The following is a 24,929-nucleotide window of genomic DNA, read 5'->3' on the forward strand; positions in this document are numbered from 1 at the left end:
CGCACTAGCCTAGTCCTGGTGTTCTTTTTTTCCTGTTCGGGTGTGCCACTGCGACCTGTTATTAGATCTATTGTAGCGTTACCCGTATCCTTAGTGTTAAAGTGCATGTCGAATTACTTCATTACTATTGATAAGCAATGCAGTATCGGTTTCGATACAGTTGTTGTTTTGTTTCCTCAAGAGCACCATGACAAGGTCCCGCTATTTAGACCCTTCACAGAGAGCAATCCCATTGAAGGCGCGCCCCTTATCAATAGGAAATCAATCCTTTCTTGAGAAAACAGAACAGTGATACTGTTTTTGGCCATGCATCGGAGCCCTAGCCACATCTTTGTCTTGCTTCTAGAATATCACCAGTGAAACTCTTAAAACCCGGGATTTAGCTCTGTCTACAAGACCATTGGGGGCAGCAGGGACTTTGTCCAAGGGCTTGACGATCCCTCCCCAGGCCATCTGCGAGTTGTGGCGCCTGCCTAGGATGTGGTGGGGTTTGACAGTGGGCCCTGTTAAACCTCTATAAAAAGCTGCATGTATCCGCAAGTAGGCTCCGCCAAAGCGACCGTGTGCCGCTCAAAGCGCACAAGCCCAAGTCCTGGTGTTAGGTGGGACGCTAAACAGCCCTGACACGACGGCCCTCCGGCGAGACAGGAGGTTTGCGCAGGCCCAATAAGCCGCCTGGAAAACCAATAATTACGAACAATATAAGAGATAATGCGACTCGATATAATCGGCATAATTCTACCGGCCCCGGATCTCCAGGAAATCCAGGAGGAGATTGGTCGGCTGAAGAACAACAAAGCCCCTGGGGTTGACCAACTACCAGGAGAGCTATTTAAACACGGTGGTGAGGCACTGGCTAGAGCGCTGCACTGGGTCATTACCAAGATTTGGTAGGAGGAAGTTTTGCCGCAGAAGTGGATGGAAGGTGTCGTGTGTCCCATCTACAAAAAGGGCGATAAGCTGGATTGTAGCAACTACCGCGCAATCACATTGCTGAACGCCGCCTACAAGGTACTCTCCCAAATTTTATGCCGTCGACTAGCACCAATTGTAAGGGAGTTCGTGGGGCAGTACCAGGCGGGTTTTATGGGCGAACGCTCCACCACGGACCAGGTGTGCGCCATTCGCCAAGTACTGCAGAAGTGCCGCGAATACAACGTGCCCACACATCATCTATTCATCGACTTCAAAGCCGCATATGATACAATCGATCGGGACCAGCTATGGCAGCTAATGCACGAAAACGGATTTCCGGATAAACTGACACGGTTGATCAAAGCGACGATGGATCGAGTGATGTGCGTAGTTCGAGTTTCAGGGGCATTCTCGAGTCCCTTCGAAACCCGCAGAGGGTTACGGCAAGGTGATGGTCTTTCGTGTCTGCTATTCAACATCGCTTTGGAAGGGGTAATACGAAGAGCAGGGATTAACACGAGTGGCACAATTTTCAATAAGTCCGTCCAGCTATTTGGCTTCGCCGACGACATAGATATTATGGCACGTAACTTTGAGAAGATGGAGGAAGCCTACATCAGACTGAAGAGGGAAGCCAAGCGGATTGGACTAGTCATCAACACGTCGAAGACGAAGTACATGATAGGAAGAGGTTCAAGAGAAGACAATGTGAGCCACCCACCGCGAGTTGGCATCGGTGGTGATGAAATCGAGGTGGTAGAAGAATTTGTGTACTTGGGCTCACTGGTGACTGCCGAAAATGATACCAGCAGAGAAATTCGGAGGCGTATAGTGGCTGGAAATCGTGCATACTTTGGACTCCGCAAGACGCTTCGATCGAATAGAGTTCGCCGCCGTACCAAACTGACCATCTACAAAACGCTCATTAGACCGGTAGTCCTCTACGGACACGAGACCTGGACGATGCTCGTGGAGGACCAACGCGCACTTGGAGTTTTCGAAAGGAAAGTGCTGCGTACCATCTATGGTGGGGTGCAGATGGCGGACGGTACATGGAGGAGGCGAATGAACCACGAGTTGCATCAGCTGTTGGGAGAACCATCCATCGTTCATACCGCGAAAATCGGACGACTGCGGTGGGCCGGGCACGTAGCCAGAATGTCGGACAATAACCCGGTGAAAATGGTTCTCGACAACGATCCGACGGGCACAAGAAGGCGAGGTGCGCAGCGGGCAAGGTGGATCGATCAGGTGGAAGATGACTTGCGGACCCTCCGTAGACTGCGTGGTTGGCGACGTGTTGCCATGGACCGAGCCGAATGGAGAAGACTCTTACATACCGCACAGGCCACTTCGGCCTTAGTCTGAATAAATAAATAACAAGACCATTCCAAGCAAAAGAATTTGTTCAGTAATAAGAACTTCCGTGTGTTCCTCTCACTACCATTTTCACCAGTTCATGAAGAGTTAGTACGTATTTAAACCCCTAACTCAATTTTTCCAGCAGTCAGTTCAGCCTAGGACTGGGTACCGAGGTTTTTTAACTAATTGCTTGAAAAGTTGTTTCCGCTGCATACAGTCTAGCCTCAAACAAGAGGAATTCGAGTCTTTCAACCGTCTGCAAGGTAACATTAATTATGTTTTATTTCTGAGACTGCTGTTGGTAGCGGGGACTAAATACGATGAATCCTTAATTACCACAACTTATTGCCCTAGCTAGAAAAAATGGATTAAGCTAGGGCTCTGTTTGGTAGATCTTACACCGCAACACACTACGTCAAAGTGATCTACCGTGTTACGGGAAGGTTCACGTTGGGTGTTGTTGGTGTTGGTGTTGGGTGGGACTTTAAACAAATTTGACCCGACTGATCGAGCGTCTGTCCACCAAGGAGGTGCGGCTCCAACAGCGTTTGTTCTGGCATCCAGCGGCTGAGTATGAAATGCTATTCCCCGGAAGCTATAACTAAGATGGCAGCCCCATCCCGGTGGATAGGGAACCTTGGGCCAACAACCTACTGTTCCCGAAACATCAATTTGTTCAAGAATCCGATAATGAAAGAATAAGGACTGATTTTACGGCGACGACTCTTAGCGCGAAACAACGGACACGAATAGGAACATGGAACGTTTTAACCCTAGCCCAGCAGGGTAAATTGGCACAACTTGCCAATGAGGCACGCCGCATGAAGCTTGAGATCCTGGGACTGAGTGAAGTCCGTTGGCCGAACTTCGGAGAACACAGAACGCCGTCGGGACAAGTTCTGCTATACTCTGGTTTACGAGGTGAACACTAGACTGGCCCAGATTACTATGGGCAGAAAAAAATGTTGTCGAATTCCAAGGGGCACCCCCCAGAATTGTGTCTTTGGGTGAGAAAATCAATATCTGAAAATTTCAGCTCAATCGCTTGTTGCATAAGCTGGCGCATTTGATTTGAAGTTTGTATGGGGATTTCAGCCAAAATGTATAGGAAAATACACCTCCGTCACTCATTCGATCTGGAAATTGGTTCTGATTAAACCGTCCAAGACGAATTAAGTACTGTCCATTTAATTCCACCAGTTAATTTTCGTTATCTTTGCAGATACGTATTTCGACCACAACTGTGTGGTCGAAATACGTATCTGCAAAGATAACGAAAATTAACTGGTGGAATTAAATGGACAGTACTTAATTCGTCTTAGACGGTTTAATACATTCCACTAAACGAGCTTAATATATTTTTCTGAAAATGGTTCTGATTGCTCGATTGACCTCAGAATTTCAAAAACGGCAGTTGGTATGCTACAGAACAATTTCACAGAACATTGCATGATGATTAAATGAACTTTTATATAATTTTCGGCTGATTTATTAGGAGCTGATTTGTGTATTTTTGGGTTTTTTGATCGAATCGCATCAGCCGAAACCTATATAAAAGTTCATTTAATCATCATACAATGTTCTGTGAAATTATTCTGTAGCATACCAACTGCCGTTTTTGCAATTCTGAGGTCAATCGAGCAATTAGAATCAATTTCCATATCGAATGAGTGACAGAGGTGTATTTTCCTATACATTTTGGCTGAAATCCCCATACAAACTTCAAATCAAATGCGCCAGCTTATGCAACAAGCGATTGAGCTGAAATTTTCAGAGATTGATTTTCTCACCCAAAGACACAATCCTGGGGGGTGCCCCGTGGAATTAGACAACTTTTTGTTTCCTGGGCCAGTCTAGTGAACACGCTCCCCGGCATCGCGGAGTTGGCTTCCTACTAAGCGCTCAGGCATACTCTGCGCTTATGATGTGGGAACCTATAAGTGAAAGGATAATCGTTGCCAGATTTAGAACACGGGTCCGAAACCTTACTATAATCCAATGTTATGCGCCAACCGATGTTGCCGATCTGCAAGACAAAGAGAACTTCTACAGTCAACTCAATGCCGTCGTAGATAGAATTCCGAAGGGTGATATCAAGATCTGTTTGGGCGAATTCAATGCGAAGATCGGATCCGACAACTCGAACCATGAGCGCATTATGGGACGCCATGGTCTCGGAGAAATGAGCGAAAACGGAGAGCTGTTCGCAGAGTTTTGTGGTACTAACGACATGGTGATCGGGGGATCGCTCTTCCCTCATCGACCGGTTCACAAGGTCACGTGGGTCTCCCGTGACAGCTTTACAGAAAATCAAATCGACCACATCTGCATCAGCCGAAAATGGAAACGGAGCCTTCTTGATGTACGGAATAAACGTAGTGCCGATATCGCGTCTGATCATCACCTCCTCATCGGCGAAATACGTCTGCGCATTGCGCGGATTCGTCGGCAGGAGGAAAGAGTTGGACGACGGTTCAACACACGCCGACTGGAAGATGCCACGGTGAAACGGTCCTTCGTTGAAGAACTGGAGACGCGTGCTGCAGGTATTCCGGAAGGTGCACAGTGTTGCTTTTTGTCGATTTCGTGCGCTTTTTTAATAGCATCGTTTCTGTTGATTTTTTCGCTGTAGTTTGTTTGGAGGATACGTTAGATATCATAAAGGGCTTTTTTTGAGAAAATCTGTGAAATGATTAATCCACCTAAAAGTGAGATAAAAATTTTACTTTTTCACCTAAACCGTATATGCGCCTAGTGTCTTCGAGAAAGTTGTAGCGGATGGTATTTTAGGCCACTTTGCCAAAAATCATGTATCTGTGACTTATACTTTACTAGATATGTGACATTTACCGTGGAAGGCCCCTAAAATCAGTTTTTTGAGCATAACTTTTTTTTATATGTTTCAGGCACTTTTACACCCTTCTACAAAGTTGTTTGGCTAATAAAAATACACGTTTTTGTAGAACATTGCGAAGCTCTATATCTTAATATTGATAAGTTATTTGAGAAAATATGTTTTTTCTAGGGGTATTTGAGAATCGTATAACTTGGTCCGGCGCAAAATGGCGCAGACAACTTTTTAGTTCTCTGAAGCTGCTGTATGTTGACTCTTGCCTAGCGATTGAAGCTTGTGTTTACACGAAATTACAAACGAGTTATATAGATTTTAAATTTTCTTGTTTTTGGCCTTACTCGTACACTAAGATTATGTATAGGCTATAGGATCGCACTAAAACCAATATTTGATGGTGGCCCATAAGCCCATAGTTTTATATAGAAATTCGATAAACTGAGCTGATGTCTGTATGTGTGTATGAGTGTATGTGTGTATGTGTAGACATTTAAAAGACACCTTTTTGCCTTTCTCGTACACTAAGTGCAAAACTAAAAGACTTTTTATTAAGACCAGATATACACATAGTGTCTTCGGGAAAGCTGTAGCGGATAGTATTTTGAGCCATATTGCCAAAGACATCCCATGTCTAACTATTATACTTTAAAAATATGTGACTTTTCAATGGAAGATCCTAAAATCACATTTTTTATCATAACTTTTTCTATTTTTCCAAGACTTTTCCAACCTTCTACAAATTTATTTGTCAAACAAAACTACACGTTTTGTGGAACATTGCGAAGCGCTATCTCTTAAAGCTTAAAAGTTATAATGAAAAAGGTGTTTTTTCTAGGGGTGTTCAGAAATCAAATAGCCTGTTCCGGCGCAAAATGGCCCACAAAACTTTTTAGGATTCAGAAACTACTGTTCTTCTACTTTTCTCTAGTGATTGAAACTTATGTTTACACGAAATTACACGTGTGTTATATAGATTTCAAACTTCCTCTATAAATCTCTGCTTTTTCCATTGAAAAAGTCACATATTTTTTAAAGTATAATAGTTAGACATGGGGTGTCTTTGGCAATATGGCTCAAAATACTATCCGCTACAGCTTTCCCGAAGACACTATGTGTATATCTAGTCTTAATAAAAAAGTCTTTTAGTTTTGCACTTAGTGTACGAGAAAGGCAAAAAAGTTGTCTTTTAAATGTCTACACATACACACATACACTCATACACACATACAGACATCAGCTCAGTTTATCGAATTTCTATATAAAACTATGGGCTTATGGGCCACCATCAAATATTGGTTTTAAAAGTGATCCTATAGACTATACATAATCTTAGTGTACGAGTAAGGCCAAAAACAAGAAAATTTAAAATCTATATAACTCGTTTGTAATTTCTGTGTAAACACAAGCTTCAATCGTTAGGCAAGAGTCAACATACAGCAGCTTCAGAGAACTAAAAGTTGTCTGCGCCATTTTGCGCCGGACCAAGTTATACGATTCTCAAATACCCCTAGAAAAACATATTTTCTCAAATAACTTATCAATTTTAAGAGATAGAGCTTCGCAATGTTCTACAAAAACGTGTATTTTCGTTAACCAAACAACTTTGTAGAAGGGTGTAAAAGTGCCTGAAACATATAAAAAAGTTATGCTCAAAAACTGATTTTAGGGCCTTCCACGGTAAATGTCACATATCTAGTAAAGTATAAGTCACAGATACATGATTTTTGGCAAAGTGGCCTAAAATACCATCCGCTACAACTTTCTCGAAGACACTAGGCGCATATACGGTTTAGGTGAAAAAGTAAAATTTTTATCTTACTTTTAGGTGGATTAATCATTTCACAGATTTTCTCAAAAAAAGCCCTTTATGATATCTAACGTTTCCTCCAAACAAACTACAGCGAAAAAATCAACAGAAACGATGCTATTAAAAAAGCGCACGAAATCGACAAAAAGCAACACTGTGAGGTGGCAGCGTGGAAGACCAATGGACCGCCATCAAGAATGCCTTCATCGCCACCAGCGAGAACAATCTGGGCGAATTACGCACCCAGAGAAAACAATGGATCACCGATGAGACCTGGAGCAAGATAAAGGAGCGAAGAGAAGCCAAAGCCGCGATAGAGCGATCGATAACCAGAGGAGCCAAAGTCTTAGCCCGTCACCGATACGCAGCTCTTGAGAAGGAAGTAAAACGCTAATGTCGACGTGACAAGCGAGCATGGGCAGACTCTCTGGCCGACGAAGGAGAGAGAGCCGCCGCAACCGGAGACATTCGCCTCCTCTACGATATCTCACGACGCTTAAGCGGGGCGAAGATGCATGCAACCATGCCTGTGAAAGACGCGAATGATCAGTTATTGATCGACCCAACTGACCAGCTGGTTCGAGCACTTCGAACAACTTTTTCAAGTGCCAGCCAGGCCATCACCACCTCGGCATGATCTGCCTAGGATCCGACGTATAACACGCGTTAATACCGAAGCTCAATCACTGCTAGAGGTTCAAACAGCCATCCAAAGCATGAAATCGAATAAAGCCCCAGGGGTCGACCGCATATCAGCCGAGATGCTCAAAGCTGACCCCATGACATCCGCTCAACTACTGCATCGTTTATTTCGTAATATCTGGGACACCGCAACTTTTCCGGTCGACTGGATGCAAGGTATCTTAGTGAAGGTGCCCAAAAAGGGTGACTTGACTGTATGCGATAACTGGCGAGGCATTATGTTGCTGTGTACCGTTTTCAAAGTTCTGTGCAAAATTATCCTAGCCCGGATTCAGGAGAAGATCGATGCGACTCTCCGGCGGCAGCAAGCCGGATTCCGTGCCAGAAGATCCTGTGTGGACCATATTATCACGCTCCGCATAATTCTGGAGCAGGTCAACGAGTTCCAAGAGTACCTTTACTTGGTATTCATTGACTACGAAAAAGCTTTCGACCGTCTCAATCACGAGAATATGTGGGGCGCCCTGAGATGCCAGGGGGTTTCTGAGAAAATCATCGGCCTCATCGAAGCACAGTACGAGGCCTTTTCGTGTAGAGTGCTGCACAATGGGGTCCTGTCCGACCCTATCCGGGTCGTAGCTGGTGTGAGGCAAGGATGTATTCTATCACCGTTACTGTTCCTCATCGTAATCGATGAGATTCTGGTAGATGCGATTGACCGTGAACCAAACCGCGTGCTGTTATGGCAGCCTATAACCATGGAGCACCTAAACGACTTCGAATTGGCGGATGACGTTGCACTCCTCGCGCAACGGCGCTCTGATATGCAGAGTAAGCTCAACAACCTTGCCGAGCGCTCCTCCTCAGCAGGTTTAGTCATCAACGTCAACAAAACCAAATCGTTGGATGTAAACACGGTGACTCCTTCCAGTTTCACAGTAGCCGGGCAACCAGTGGAGAATATTGAAAGCTTCCAATATCTTGGTAGCCAAATGGCGTCAGACGGCGGTAGCAAGATCGACATAGGCGCACGGATCAAGAAAGCAAGGGCTGCCTTGGCGAGTTTAAGAAATATCTGGAAAAACAGGCAGATAAGTGAACGCACCAAAATACGAGTTTTCAACTCTAACGTGAAATCTGTGCTGTTATACGCTAGCGAAACATGGTGTGTATCAGTGGAGAACACTCAACGGCTGCAGGTGTTCATTAACAGATGCCTGCGGTATATAATTCGGGCCTGGTGGCCTCACAACTGGATCTCAAACAACGAGCTCCATCGTCGTTGTCACCAGAGGCCGATAGCAACAGAAATTCGGGATCGGAAGTGGGGCTGGGTCGGCCACACTCTACGTAGGGCGGAAACGAAATCTGTAAGCAAGCATTAGACTGGAACCCAGCGGGACATCGCAGCAGAGGCAGACCCAGAGGCTCTTGGCGGCGAAGCCTCAATAAAGAAATAAAAAAAGTCAACCGAAATCTAACCTGGTAACAGGTTAAAGCGATAGCCGGGCAACGCTCAGGATGGAAATCTTTCAAGTCGGCCCTTTGCACCACCGGAGGTGTGCAGGATCCATAAGTAAGTAAGTAAGTAAGTAAGTAAGAACTTACGCCCTAGCCAAGGTCACGGGGGTTGACGGTACTGAAGATAATATTCATCTGTGTATCATATCACATTTGGAGCACTTCAGTGCGCCTCTAACGATTCACAGTGGATCGGCTGCTTTGCAGACTGAGCCCCTGATTATATGTCCCGGCATACTGATCAGGTATAGCTCTTTACATGGAGGATCCGCTAGGGCTCATTAGCACTCTCCAAGGGGTCGGGAAATTAACCAATTTCTCGTCAACTGGAAGTAGCGAAGCCAACGCGTGGCCATAGGTAGGATAGCCCGGGTAGAAGAAAACAGCAAAATAATATCAAATTTTACTATTAATATATGAATAACTGAATAGCAAAATCTGCTATTAGTTTGTTTGATATAGTTGCTAAAATAGCAAAAATAATAACAGACATTGCTCTAGCAAATAACTCATTAATAACTCATTTTGCTATTATAATAACAACCCAATAGCAAAATATTTGAAGAAAAGAAAATATCAAAATCAGTTATTATTGATATGTTGAAGATGCAAATGATAAATGAATAACAAACTTTGCTATGATTGCAAAATGTGTTCTTCATTTGTTGTTGTGCTCTTTCTTACAATAACATATAAATAACTAATTTTACTATTATAACAAAACTTGTTGTTGGGATGTTATTTTATGTTATTTATGAATAACATAAGAATAACTAAATCTGATATCATAGCAAAATTTGTTATTATTATGTTATTTGTTTGTTATTCACCTCTACTCGGGAGGATAGGTTGTAATATAGATTGAAATTGAGAAGTCATGAATCACAATAGATCATTCTTATATTTTAGAGACATTCAAATTTCAGAATGCTCTCAATTGGGTGTGGAGAACTATTTAGACTTAACAGGATTTACATCAGGTTGGAAAATTTAAAATAGTAATGTCGATGCAATTAAATGAATAGAAAATAGCTTAATGATAGGAATCTGAATGTTTCTTTATAACAATTAATATTTCTTACATAAACTTTGTATTGGTTCTGATGATAAGTCTTAACATCATAGCAAACCAGAAATCAGCCAGGAAAAACGTAGGATTAAAAAATTAGATTGATCATAAAATGAAATAATAATATTGGACATTTTAGATTCAGATATTTAAATAGAGTTTTTTTTTTAATTTGTGTTTAAGAAATTGTTAAGAGAAGCCAAGGAAAAAGTTTGCTATACTATTGGATAGAAAATATTAAATTAAAATTCTGAGATAAAGAGATATACAGAAGAAAAAAGTAGAGATTTAGCTAGAAAAGAGAAAAAGAGATTGATAAAAGGAGAAAGCAGATATTGATAGTTAAAGGAAAGATATAGGATTTGTAAGGCAATAATTAACAATTCTTTTGAAGTTCTATACATACTGTATCTAACAATGACTAAAACACTAATAAGACAAAGTTATATAAGACCTTTATGTTGAAACTTAACAGACAACCGACAACAACACAATGACAATAACAGATCTAAAATATAGAAGACAAGTAGTGTTTTACATTAATTATACAACTCACAATAATAGAAATGGCTCAATAAATAATCAACGCCTAACGTACATACAAACAATACTGACATACTCAAATTTACATTTTGACTATACTTTGTCCTATGTGACTGACTTGACTGACGAAACCACATTCCTGAAAGTTTTCGAGAGGATTATGTTAGCTGATTCCCACAGTCCGGTGTTCATTTGGTCAAAGTAGACTAGTTCTTCCGGCATAATCACTTGTCAACTTTCAAAAACCCACCCCGATCATAGCAATCCTAAATTCCTAAGGGGCAAAAAAATTAGCTAGGAAATAGACGCAATGAAGCATTACCATACCATTGATAACTGAATCTTGGACCAGACTTCAAAGACTTGAATTTTGAAGAGCGGAATAGAACATGACCATTTGACTCATTTGACTACTGAAATTTATGATATCAGACAGTACTGTAAAGGATATGACGCCATAATCTTGATCAACCGCTAAAATAATGGAAGCTCTCAGATTAATATGTCGATTTATTGCAATAGTACTTAAATTAATTTATTGTATATTTACGATACCATTTAAATTATTCCATGTTGAAACAAAGTCCACTAGTATGATCCCATCACATTACATCAAAGTGTTATGGCTCGGCTGCGGTGGTGGGCGCGGTGACGCATTTTGACAGAGAATACAGAATTACTGTCAAGATGCGCCGTTGCGTTATTCGCTGTAGAACGGCCTTTACTTGGAGATGGCATCAGTACCACCCTTTGTCAACATAGACTACTATTCGGTATTGAATGTCGGCTCCAAGAAAACATTAAATCATCTTTACATGTTAATTATTCGGAAAACATTCATGCGCATGATGAGCTTTCATTATTATTATTATTTGTTTTTAAACTGACAGACTGCGGGAAGGGAAATGTATCGGTATGATCACAATACGAACCCAGACCGCAGTGACCTAGTGAGCAACATAGCTTGAGTCGTCTGCTAGTATTGTGTATCACATGGAGAGCCCAGCCGAGATACCAGTCTATTAAGACTACAACTGGTCAACTCTCGAAAAAAAAACAACTTTCGTTTGGTGCCTAAAGATCAAAAATCGATTGAAATTTGAGCTTCTATGATCGTGATGAAATCTTGGGTCCAAATGGACCCCAATGCACAATATGTCACTTTTTTTTGTGCTTGCTTGTGCTTGGGTCGGGAATGAACCCCAATGCACTAGGAAGGTTGAAATGAAATGTTAAAAATTCAGCGAAAATCAAGTTTTCGCCTTTACTAATATTTACGTTGCCAAAAATTGAAAAAAAAAAAACTAGATTTTTACTAACTTTCAGTTTATTTAATCACTTTTAATACAACTAAATCTTGTTATTTAATTTTATTTCAGATGTTACAGTGTATTATGTGTAATGGATACATGAATTATACGACTGTGAATACTTTAAAACTTTAAGCAAACAGGCAGCTGATTGGATTTAGGACACGTTTTTAAATTGGAATTTTGCCATGGCCAACCTAACCGACGGCGATCAAAGTTTTTGCAGCGCATCCCAGTCCGGTGCTACCGCAACGGCTGGCACGGCAACGGTGACGGCAACTAGCCCACTTGTAGCGGGAACGCCATCATCGATAGCTGCAGTATCCTCGTCCACACCAACCAGTGGCAGCGGGGGCGTATGGGCAGAATTCTGCGAACGGCATGCACGTGCCGCTTCTGCCGATTTTGCTCGATCCTGCGTACACTACATTACCACTAACCTGCCAGAGTCAGCACGCCAGACGGTCTCGCATCGTGATTTTATGAGGCGCTTTGTGGATTGCTTCCAGGAACATTTTGGACACGATTTCGACCGAAGGCGAATGCAGTGCAAGGTAATTAAGACAATGTTGTGTTCAATAAACATCGTTATATTAAGAGAGTTCATGGAAAAAAGTAGTGAAATTCTTGCCTTTTTCTTTTTTTTGAGGCACTATGGTTTTTTTTTCTAGGATTTCCAAACTTCCTTAATATATTTTTTTTTTGTATAAAGTATGAAGCGCAGGAAAATGCAACCGTTACGTAACTGCAAATAGGCACATTGCACATTCAAAAAGTAAAACGGCATCATCACTCGGGCAGAGTCCAACTCCGTCTGTTAAATGTCGTGCTTCTCAATCGTTCGAATTGATTGGAGCTGATTATTTTGTTATTATTAATTAAATGCTCTTATCAGCGGTATGCTGTTTGCCTTTTACGCTCGGTAATGCCGACGCGTGCCTCTCATCTCATGGCTAGGTTCAATGCGCTGTTCATTTCGGCTAGAAAAGTTCGTGATTTGCGAAATAATGTATGTTATAATTACAGACCGGAAATGGCACGGTTGTGCTGGAGGAAAGCGATTACTCAGAAGACACAGACTCACCGAAAACCAATCATAAGCCCTTTTTTCGACGACTATCTTTCAAAGGTTTGCGGAAGGGAAAGGTAATTCATGTGAGCATCCTTATCCAATTCCATTTTTCAAAATTCGAAACTCCTTCATAATGATCTCCCTTACATTTGTAGGCACTGTTCCACAAACAGCATTCGGACGAAGTGGAATTGTCCGGCAGTCGAGTGAGTAAAACCAAACTGGCTAAAATAGTGGTTGAATGTCGCAAGGAAGGCACGGTTAACTATTTGACACCGGAAAGCCTGGAACAGCCCACCGGTACACACAAATGGGAAAAATGCAAGCTGGTGCTCGTAAAGACGGTCGGTGGTTACATGCTTGAGTTCTATTCCCCGCCTAAGTCACAAAAGGTAAGTTTTCAAAATCGAATTAAAAAATACGAGCTTACCGTAAAATGGGTCGAATAGAAACAAAACTTCATATACCTTAATTCACTATAGGGACAGTAGGGGCAATATGAACATACGGGGCAATAAGAGCCACTTTCATTTTGAGCTTATTGACAAGTTTTATCATGTAAAAGTTATATGATTTTTAAAGGGTGCTCTACATATACCTCAACGTGAAAACCGCATTAAAATTCAATTCAAACATGAAAATACACTTGAAAATGTAAATTTTCGCTGCATAGGCAAAATTATCATAAGATTTGAAGTCTATAAACAAGGTTTTGATTGAAGTACTTGAATCAATCGAGTACCCGATTTGAAGTTTAATTTTCTTCGAAATAATCTTTTCAATATTTAATTCGAATAACAAATACCAAGTATTCATTTTTTTTGTCATACAACACTTATTTGTGCTAATTGCGGTATATTATTAGTAAAATTTATGAAAGTGTACTAAGTTTTACTTTATAGATTTCTAATGGTTCACTTAAAATTGAGGATCGTAAATTTGGTCTATGCTCAATCCCAAAGTAATCATACGTCTCGTTTTCTGCGGGGAAGGCCCAGACAGTGAGTTCGAGATACTATGGAATCCGTAGAAAATCCTAGGAATCTGATATCATTTTAATAACCTTAAGGACACAACATTCTTTTGAAACGATTAGATTTAATTTTGAATAAATTATTATTAATACTAAAATAATTAACATAACAATATTGCTCAATAAATACAGCTTTCAAATGCAATGAGGTGTCCCGGATTGCTCCAAGAAATAACCGATCTCTTTACTCAATTCAATCCTATATTGGTTTAAAATTTCCTCAATAGCAAATGACTCAAACATCTGGGGTAATCTCGGCCTTGAACTAATATTTGCAGCTGTGTTGCAAAATTTCCATCCCTTTGAAGAAGCATCAGAGAGATTCGCATATTTAAGAACATGAACTGAAAATACAGAAAAATGCAATTAATGATCAAAATTTGCAATTGGTTTAAATATTAAATGTTTCACGTGAAATAAAGTTTAACAACTTACACTCTCGAGATAAGTGAATTAAAGTATCAAAGAACAAACAGTAATGAAATGTGCTTAATTCTTTAGTGTTCCATTCAACATAAAATAACGAATAACGACAATGACAAAACAATCGTTTTCGAATTTTACTTCAAATATATGAGTACATACTCATATGATACGAGTAGGTATCGATACTTTTAATTCGATATTTAGTGGTATATATACTTTTATACGATACTACTTCAAAGTAAAAGTATCGATATCTCAGTGGTGTCGTTTCATCCCTAAGAGTGGCAAATCGGTTTAGTCCGCTGTTGTGCGGTTTATTAATTTTATTTGGTATGGATTACTCTAAACTGTTGTAGGAATATCATATTCTTCCATATTACGATACTTTTTTCGCCTAAATAAACGTTTTGGATGGGTGGCCCGTACTGCCCAAATGGTGGCTCATATTGCCCCGTATAGTCGGGAACACACATTGAAATCAATACATTTTCAAAAGTGCATTCCAACAATTTCCAAACGTATTTTTCGTCATTCATCGATGTAATATGAAAGGTAACATTCTCTAGTATAAGTCAACTTCATTTGAATGATGTTTTTTTTTAGATTTTCAGCGCTTTTCGGAACGATTTCCTTGATGGCCCATATTGCCTCGATCACCCCTAAATTATAATTTTATTAAAAATTATAAGATTATTGAAAATTATTCCGGAAAAACGCAAATACTACATACTACATGAGTGACACCAAGGAGTTACTAAGCTATATAATGATACTATATATTTCTCTTCAATGAAGTTACTTGAGGGATATATAACACGTTTTTGTTTATGACGTAAAACTCACTCTGAAGAAGTTGGCTCCAATTCTTTTCAAAGTGATTAGCTTTATGTAGCAGATGCATTATTTATTTATTCAAACATTTACGGTGTTATATTGAATCATCGGCAAGTATAAATCTTGCTTAACTTTTCAAAAGGACCTAAGTAACATTTTTTTGAATTAATTTGAGTACTGCAATCGAAAACTTTCATGTTTTTATGTTGATTGCGCTATTCAGATTAATTCATGAAAAAAATGTTACTTAGGTCCTTTTAAAAAGTTAAGCGAGAAATGTGTTTATCGCCTAAATTTGAAATATTTCAATTCTCACTTTATGGGGTGAAAAACTAAAATAAAGATTCGTATTGAAATTTTGCTTGGGCAGTTCAGAACGCGCGTTTTCGCCTACTATGCAGGACAACGTCTGCCGGGTCGACTAGTAAAAAATAAACATTAAAATGAAAAAAAAAACTCCTCGGATTTGTTGAAGAATGTTTTGAAAATCCTCAAAATTATCCGAATTTTATATTGTTGTCAAAATATTATTTTTTGACAAAAAAATCCGAGGGGGAGGGGAGACAAAATAGTTTTTAAATATTTGTATCGGCCTTATTGGCATTTATATAAGCTGGAACAGGTAACCATTTTTAGGTCAGAAGAAATCAATTTCTTGGCAATTAATTTACTCAGTAATTTTTTTAAACAAAGTTTCACGTAATAGCGCGACAATCAACGACGCGACGCATCTTCGGTTAGACTCGGTCGGAGTGTCGGGCTGTGCTTTGCCGAAAGGCGCACCGCGCACGCTTTGGTTCGTACTCCGATGATTGAAAACAGTTTGTTTTTCATTTTTCTCCTGATGAATATGCAATGCATCAAGATTCAAGAACAATATTAAATTAATGTTTGCGTTTTCAAAAGAGACATTAAATAATGCTTTTTTACGAATACTCAAAATCAATCAACATAGTGAAGGTAAAGTTTTTACTAAATTTGAAACATTAAATAACTGGAACACATTTCAGCTTCTAAGGGCCGATTTCTTCACCTCCGCTTAGGCCTTAAACCAGGTTTAAACGTATGGGTAAGCACCGCTTAAGAGTTAAGCGAAGGTGAAGAAATTGGCCCTAAATGTGACTCATTGGTCGTCACAATCTGGGGTCGCATCAAACAATTCTCGCTTAACTTTTCAAAAGGACCTAAGTCACATTTTTTCATGAATTAATTTGAATAGTGCAATCAACAGACCAATATGAAAACTTTTGATTGCACTATTCAAATCAATTCATGAAAAAAGTGTTACTTAGGTCCTTTTGAAAAGTTGAGCGAGAATTATACCAATAATGATTAATAACATTTTTTCATAGCAACGAAATATGTGAGAGTTACTATGTCTGAAACTCGATTATGCATATGTACAACATGTGATAGATTTAGTTCGGAAAAGGTATTGGAGGGTAACCGCCCCTTCGGTGGGCTTTGATCCCACGACCCCAGTACGCTAGACAGATGCTTTCTCTACTAAGCTACGAAGGACCTCCGTCGTCCTCCGCAGCTTAGCAGGTACTTTTTTTTTATTCGTATATTTATTTGGTAGAACTACTGTGGTATTCTGCTGCACAGAATCCACACAGAATCTATTTTTAGATATCCCTAATTCGTTATTGTTGTCGTTTGCCAGTTCATCGCATCGTGAGTCCATTGTGTCCGTTTGTCCGTATGGTGTTATCCAATAATCGTTGCTTTGTCCGGTTGCCATTTATCGAGGATCGTTGGAGGAATGCCTCCGAGAAGAACAGTTTTGTCAGTCGTCATCAGGCAGCCGTGTCGGTTAGGCGCGTCTCCCAAAACGCCACCGTACGAACTGCGCTTCCGGCGACTGACAAGGGTTTTTGTGGAGGGGCTGGCAATCGAACCCATGACCATTCGCTTATAAGGCGAACGTGTAGCCAACTACGCTACGCGACCCCCGTTAGCAGGTACTGATGAAACCAAATTCCCAGCACCAGCCGACCTCTTTCAATACATTTTCAGAACTAACTCTCTGTATTATCTGTATCTGTATATGTATTTTTGTACACATGCCAACCAAGTAGGATGAGTATTTAGTATTGTCCGGTTCCTACACACATGCTTCATCAGAAACCGACCACACAAGCGAAGAGAGATCGCCACTCGAGTTCAGTACATTCAAAGTTTATTGCCTATAAGCCGGGTATTAAACCACCCGGAGTGGAAATTAATTACTATGTCTGAAACTCGATTATGCATATGTACAACATTTGATAGATTTAGCCCACCGAAGGGGCGGTTACCCTCCAATACTTTTTCCTAGTTCCTACTTTCTGTTTCTTTCTTGCTTTTTCGTTCTACCTTTCTTCTTAGTTCTTCCTTCTTAATTCCTCCTTTCTTGTTCCTATTTCCTTCTTCCTTCATTTTTCTTTGTTCTTCTTCTTCCTTCTTCATTCATTCATTTTTCTTTGTTCTTCTTCTTCTTCCTTCTTCATTCATTCCTTTTGCTTTCTTATTTCTTCCTTCTTCCTTTTCCTTATTTTTTATTTTTCTTCTTTCTTTATTCTTTTTCATTATTCTTGATTCTTTTGTCTTTATTCTTTATTCATTATTCATTATTCACTATCCAACTACTCAACATAGTTGGTACAACATATCGTATGGTTGGTATTCATTTCATTCCATAAATTTCAACCTTTGAAATCCTAAAAACTTGCTACTGCCAAATACTGGGTGACAGACGGTACATTTGACAGTGTATCGGGCTTGTTCCACCAATTGTTTACAATCCATGACAGTGAACAGAAATATTTTATCCCAAAGTGCTCAGTTCGATTATTGACGCACCTGATGGTGTGGGCATTGAACTTAACCCGGAGCCAATTCTATCTGACTTTGAGAAAGCGATCATCAGTTCAGTGACCACAGAATTTTCTTGTACCAAGCACAGTGGATGTGCACAGTGGATCTTTCACTGGTGTCAAAATCTATGGAATAATGTTTAGAATTGCGGTTCAACGAATGTGATTAGTGGAAATACAAACTTCTTCGCGAATATTTCAAACGTATTCAGGCTGTAGCGTTTTTGCCGTTTTACAGTAAAAAAAAATCGAGAGTCTTTGAATAATTGAAAGTTTCAGCTCCCAAGGAATTGACATGCATCTTCCTATACGTAGAAGAAAACTACGTTAAAGGTAAATTGCGACGTACTACAACCGAGGGATGCGAAATAAAAACGGAACCGTTATTTATACCCCAGCTGATTTATGAGAATAATGTTCTTTACAACATACCTCGTACCACGAACCATCCTACGAGTAGTTAAGCGGATGAAATCTTACACCAGTGATCAGGAATACCTTCAAGCAGTAACCTTGGATTCAAAACAAGATAATTTTCCTCAAAGATCGATATGAGATCGTTGTGCATTTAACCCTAAATAGTAAGAGTGTAGTTGTAATTTCATGATTAATTCATGAAATTCCTAGATTATTGAATATAATAAAGATTCTTGGTAAATAATAATGATATATTAAAAATATCCGTTTCCGACATTTCGCGATTTATACCGTATTCCTTTCAAACTCTTCCCTTTTTTCTATCGTTTTTTAACGACATTATACATAATTGCCTGTGAAAATTCCATGTGTGAACTTTTACCTCAATAAGGTACACTATATCATATTATAAAGTTTAAATAGCGTATAAGGCTAAGGTCTTTCTTTCGGTGGAATTCGGAAGACGGAACGACAAAAAATATGCCTTCTTTGTTCGCATTTGCCTGATATAAGGCGCAATGTGATATTTTGTCGTCTTTAAATGCTCGCATTCGCCCGATATAAGTCGAAATGTATTGTTTTGCCTTCTCTAAATGTTCACATTTGCCTGGTATAACGCAAAATGTGACGTTTTGCCTCCTTGAATGTTCGTATTTGTCCGGTATAAGGCGAAATGTGATACCATATCAAAACAAAACTTTAGATGTAAATAATCGGGCCGCCGCGAAACGTCTCATAAAATGCCTTATTGTACTTAAGCCATCATACTTTTGTAGCATGCGCTGGCACGGAATAAGGCAAGAAATGAATAATTCCTGCGTATGTCTCTGATTACTTGTTTTAGGGCCAATTTCTTCACCTTCGCTTAACTCTTAAGCGGTGCTTACCCATACGTTTATGTTTATGTTTATGTTTATTGTATAGATTCATCTGACATTTAGTAGTCTTAATGAAAGTAGTAAATTTTAAACAAGTATACATTAAACGATTACAATCTTCTTAAAAAGGTGGTCAATGGTAAGTTAAAATCAAATAGCCTATAAATGCTGTTAAAAGCAGCCGCAGCAGCACGGAAAGGTTCATTCATGCCATACATTCGATTACGTGGAGAAAGGTGCAGGAAATCTCGTTGACGCATTGTTCGTTCCGGAGCATAAATATTTAATCTCATCAGAAGTTCCGGAGAGTCAATTTCACCAGTCGCGATTTTGGCCACGAAGGCAACCTGCGATCTATTCCTTCTCATTTGAAGAGTGTCAATACCAAGTAGTCTACATCGATCCTCATATGCGGGAAGATGAGCGGGATTCCTCCATGGTAGGTACCGGAGTGCATAACGCACGAATCTACGCTGCACGGTTTCTAGCCTTAAGATCCAGATGCTATGATAAGGGCTCCAAACTACAGCACAAAATTCAAGGATAGAACGAACTAGAGAGCAGTACAGAGATTAAATATCTTGGCTGTGCATATGCACAGCATATGTTTCGAAAATGGACAAATTGATATGAAATTTGCGAAAAAGAATCCACGTGTCTTGGAGGGACTCGAACCCTCAACCTCCTACTCTCTAGATAGGCGTGATAACCCCTACACAACAAGACCACTTAAAGGTCACGTTTGCGGAAAAGCCATCAGAATCCGAGTACCAACCTCCACCGCGGTTAGCTCTCTTTTTTGCAAATTGAATATCTTTCGGATGCTTGATTTGCCCAATCTCCACATTTGCTTTACTGTTGTATATCCACAGCCAAGCGAGTGCACATTGTTTATTAAACGAGAGGATCGAACTTCATGCCCCCCAGCAACGGACTGGGCGGGACGGTATAGAATGCGAATTCAATCGCACTCTGCTGTGCCAAAGGCTTGCTTGGCTAAAGCATTTGATGAGTTTGATTGCCTTTACGTAAACGGTCGCGTGTACTCAGACGACTAATGACGGTGAAAGACCGACACTTGATTACAATTAATTGCATATTATTCGGCAACTCGGCCGTACGAAAACCATTTTTCGAGTTCGAGTCCCTCCAAGACACGTGGATTCTTTTTCGCAAATTTCATATCAATTTGTCCATTTTCGAAACATATGCTGTGCATATGCACAGCCAAGATATTTAACAAAAAAATGGTTTTCGTACGGCCGAGTTGCCGAATAATATGCAATTAATAGTACAGAGATTTTAGGCATTGAGGGTCCCGGAAGTCTTCAGATAGTTTGAAAATGAATCCGAGTTGCCTATTAGCTTTTGCGATGATGTTATAGTGCGGCTTGAATGTCATGTCTTGATCCAGTGTGACTCCTAAATCCTTAATCTTATTCACTCTCTCAAGGGTAGTACCAGAGATACAATAATCAAAAACTATCGGCTTGTGTTTCCGGTAAAAGGAAATAGCATTACATTTTTGAATACTGAGCGCCAGGAGATTAGTAGTGCACCAGTTCGCCATTCTATCCACACGCGATTGCAGTTCTTCACAATCCTCGATGCTGTTGATAATCATAAACATTTTAACATCATCTGCATAAAACAAACGACAACCAGGAGGTAGCAGTCGAGAGAGTTCGTTGATGAACAGCGTGAACAAGAGAGGTCCCAGATTACTTCCTTGTGGTACACCAGAAGTATTGGAGAAGTATTCAGACTGTGAAGAACCGATTTTCACAGAAAGCAAACGGTTAGACAGATATGATTTGAACCAGCACACTAGATGACGACTAACTCCAAGTTGTTCTAACTTTGCAAGCAATATTCCATGGTCGACGCGGTCGAACGCTGCTTTTAAATCCGTATAAACTGCATCAACTTGGCCACCGGAGTCCATGGTACGAACACAAAGCGAAACAAACTCTATTAAATTCGTTTCTACAGAGCGCTTTGGATAGAAGCCGTGCTGTGCTGTAGATATGTACGCTTTACTGGCACTGAATAAAACGTCGTTCATGATTATTTCGAATACCTTGGAGCAAGAACATAAGGATGTGATGCCTCGGTAATTTTGTACATTCCATTTGTCACCTTTTTGTAACGGGCAACATGTGCGACACCTTGCATTCATCAGGAAACATTCCTTCCTAGAACGACAGTGTGGAAATCCTGGCTAAGTGGGTAGCCAGCGAGTTAGAACAATTCTTTATCACAGACGGGTCGACGAGTGTTCGAGCTTTTCAATTTTCAGATGGCTGACAGAACGGTCTGCTCATCGATTACAAATGCATGTAAATCCAAAACATTTCTCGGCGTGAACTGATTTGCAACAGCTATTTGATCGGCGGTGGCCCTGGTGGCATTGAAGGTACTCAGGAAATGTTGAACGAACAAATTACACTTTTCCAGCTCTGAACTGGCGGTTTCTTCTCCCAGATGCAAGCACGAAGGCAGACCTACTTCCTTTCGTTTGGAGTTAACAAACGACCAAAAACTTTTGGGATTTCTTCGGAGTGATGTTTGCGTTCGAAGCACGTAACGACGATAAAGGAATCGATTGTATACACGATATGCAGTACTGGAACGGTTGAACTCCTGCTTCGTAATCAGCGTGCGATTCTTGCAGTACTGTCGCAATGCTTTTGCCCTACTTCGCTTTAGCCGACGCAGACGACTGTTTGACCAGGGAGGCTTAGGCTTTGGACGACACAAGGGCACGTGCTCCGCAATTATACGACGAATTTGGTGAGTGAAATAATTAACAGCATCATCTACACAGAGGTCAAGCTCGATGGGTGACCAGTCAATACATGAGATAGCATCACAAATACTATCATAATCAGCTCGGCGGTAGTCGTACATTTGGTGAACGTCAGAAGCATCGTCGAACGTAAACAGGCCCGGAAGGTTGACGACTATGTCCAGAGCAGGATGGTCAGCATCAAGGGAGATGAGGGGTTCGATGGCTTCGGAAACCGACCATTTCTGTTAGAAACTCCATTGAGTTGAGTCAAGCCATTAAACGAAAACCCATCGGCTAATGCGGAGCTACTGGTGGACAAAACAGATTGGGGGTTCACATGCATAAACCCGTCTTCCGATGCAACCCATTCCAAGTTCGGTTGATTATAGTCTCCTAGTTGCAAGACGAAGTCATTGAAGTCAAGGTTGGAACTAATAGAGCTTAAAGAGTTCATGTGATCCCGAATGCAATTTATGTCGCTACGCCGGTCTGGAGGTAGATATAATACTCCTATGCTAACCAATCGATCTGTCGTAGAAATTCTAATCCATAACTGCTCCAATGCTATGCTTGTCAATGTAGAGTCAACGTAGCTATTCCAGCGTGATGAGACTGCTATCAAAACTCCTCCTCCGCGAGACTTAGTGCTGTTAGCTGAACTACGATCTGTACGGTAAACAGCAAACTTAGGACCGAATAGCTGTAAGCCGAGGATTTGTTCGTCTAGCCAAGTTTCCGTCAAAACAATTACGTCGTAGTCACATTCACTAGCAGCCAGAAAGAAAGAGTCCACCTTAGTACGGAGCCCGCGCACATTCTGATAGTAGATGCGCAATGCATGAGCAGGTAATGCACTAGGCGAAATTGATCCTCTGACCGGTAGGCTATCGTTAGAAACGTTGGATGATATAGCAGGCTGCTCGGGGTTGGAATCAGCGTCAACTGGATGGATACTGGAAGTAACAGACGTTACCGGAAGAGAATTGTTCGGGACGATATTGTACTTGCCTGCAATAACGGTTTGGAAGCCCTCCGTGCCAGACTCAATTACAGGACCGGGATGACTGCGGAGCGCTGGCAGGATTGGCTCGACTGCAATGAGCGGATTGAGGGCTTCCATTGAGCCAGCAGGCGTGCATCCCGGTGAACGGTCGATTATTGGCATCCTAGACGTGTTATTAATCGGCAGTTCCGACGGGAGAATGGATTCAGCCATGTTTTCACTAAAAACCGGAGAACTTTCAGACAGAAAAGCGTTCATTGATGGTTGATACTTGCCGAAGAGAGGAGTGCGGAAGCCCCCGTCTCCAATCCCAAACACAGGACCAGGACGGCTGATGAACGTAGGCAGGAAGGGCGCGACTGTGTTGAGTGGATTAGGGGCTTCCTCTGTGCTTGTGGCACTTATGCGTCCTGGTGACAAGCTGCAGGCATTGGCGAAGGAAATTTCCTCAGTACGGTTAGCATAAGTTTGTTTCGAAACCCGGTGAGTAGATGTATGCGGCAGACTGAAAGCGATGAATGAATCAGGAGACGAAGTGCTTGGAAGATTACGATACTTGCCTGTAACGGGGGCTCGGAAGATCCCGTCTCCCAACTCAAACGTAGGGCCGGGATGACTGAAGATCGCTGGCTTGAGAGGCTCGACTACGATGAGAGAGATAGGGACTTCCTTACGGCTTGTGGCAGGTATGCATCCCGGGGAGTGATGCCGGTATTGAAGACAATTTACTCCATCAGCAAAACTTCGTCCGATGAAATATCCAGCGGGTCGTTGAAATCCGAAGCAGGCTTCGTACGCCAAAAATTTTCTTCAACTCTGTCGTCAACGAACTCTCTGAATAACACTCCTCTAGGCCATGTAGATGAGGACAGGGCTTTCGCTTTCAGTTCGAAATCCATTCCGATTTTGAAGTTTGTTTCCTGTGTACTGATGTCCTTTCCTTTGGCGACTAGTCGAGTAACTTTCACATCTTCAGTCCCAAGACGCTTTTTAGCTAAAACGCCTACCTGTTCGATAGACACATCCCTTGCGATTCGTGACAGGTACAACCAAAACTTAGGCCTAGCCGTTGGAACGGTAGCGATTTCCATCGACGGAGAGGGAGTGCTTCCGGTTCCTAGAACTAGAGGACGCTTACGTTTGGCATTTTCATCATCGATCGTGGTGAAAAGTCTCCGACTTCTGGTGAATCCCGGATTGATATCGGCTTGCTTGGAGGACTTAGGAGTAAACGAGTTGGAGTTGATCAGCCTTGCAAAATTTGTTTTTATTTCTGATTTTAGCTCGTCCATTATTTCCAGCTTAAGGTTTTGCAAGATGTCACTGTGAGAATTTAGAGCGTGTACTTTTCCAATTTCATAGGCAGCACGGGTGGTATTACGAAAACGGGCATCATCCATAAGTTTAGTGCACGAGTTGCACATCCAAAATAGTTGTTTATTTTTCACGACTTCTTCGAAAATATCCGCTGCTATGCCACAGCATCGGGGGTGAAAAATAGCTTTACAAAAGCCTTGGCACTCCACTTGTATTTCTCCGATATCACTGGCACATGAACTGCAAACTAATGACATTCTGCTTTCCGATTTCAAATGAA

The 24,929-nt window shown here is 41.1% G+C and overlaps 1 protein-coding gene across 2 annotated transcripts in view; it reads left to right on the plus strand.

Moving 5' to 3' along the window:
• LOC134224724 (SH2B adapter protein 2) overlaps positions 1–24,929 on the plus strand; it is an 81,850-nt gene that overhangs the window by 27,127 nt on the left and 29,794 nt on the right. The window contains exons 3-5 of one of the 2 annotated variants that reach the window (XM_062704251.1): positions 12,090–12,574; positions 13,047–13,166; positions 13,248–13,484. In XM_062704251.1, coding sequence (XP_062560235.1) covers positions 12,209–12,574; positions 13,047–13,166; positions 13,248–13,484 — 723 coding nt within the window. In that variant the 5' untranslated portion in view covers positions 12,090–12,208. Of the gene's footprint in view, positions 1–12,089; positions 12,575–13,046; positions 13,176–13,247; positions 13,485–24,929 lie in introns of both variants that reach the window. The other variant, XM_062704250.1, reaches the window with a different exon arrangement.

Source organism: Armigeres subalbatus, chromosome 3, assembly GCF_024139115.2.
Source record: "Armigeres subalbatus isolate Guangzhou_Male chromosome 3, GZ_Asu_2, whole genome shotgun sequence".
NCBI classification, from domain to species: domain Eukaryota; kingdom Metazoa; phylum Arthropoda; class Insecta; order Diptera; family Culicidae; genus Armigeres; species Armigeres subalbatus.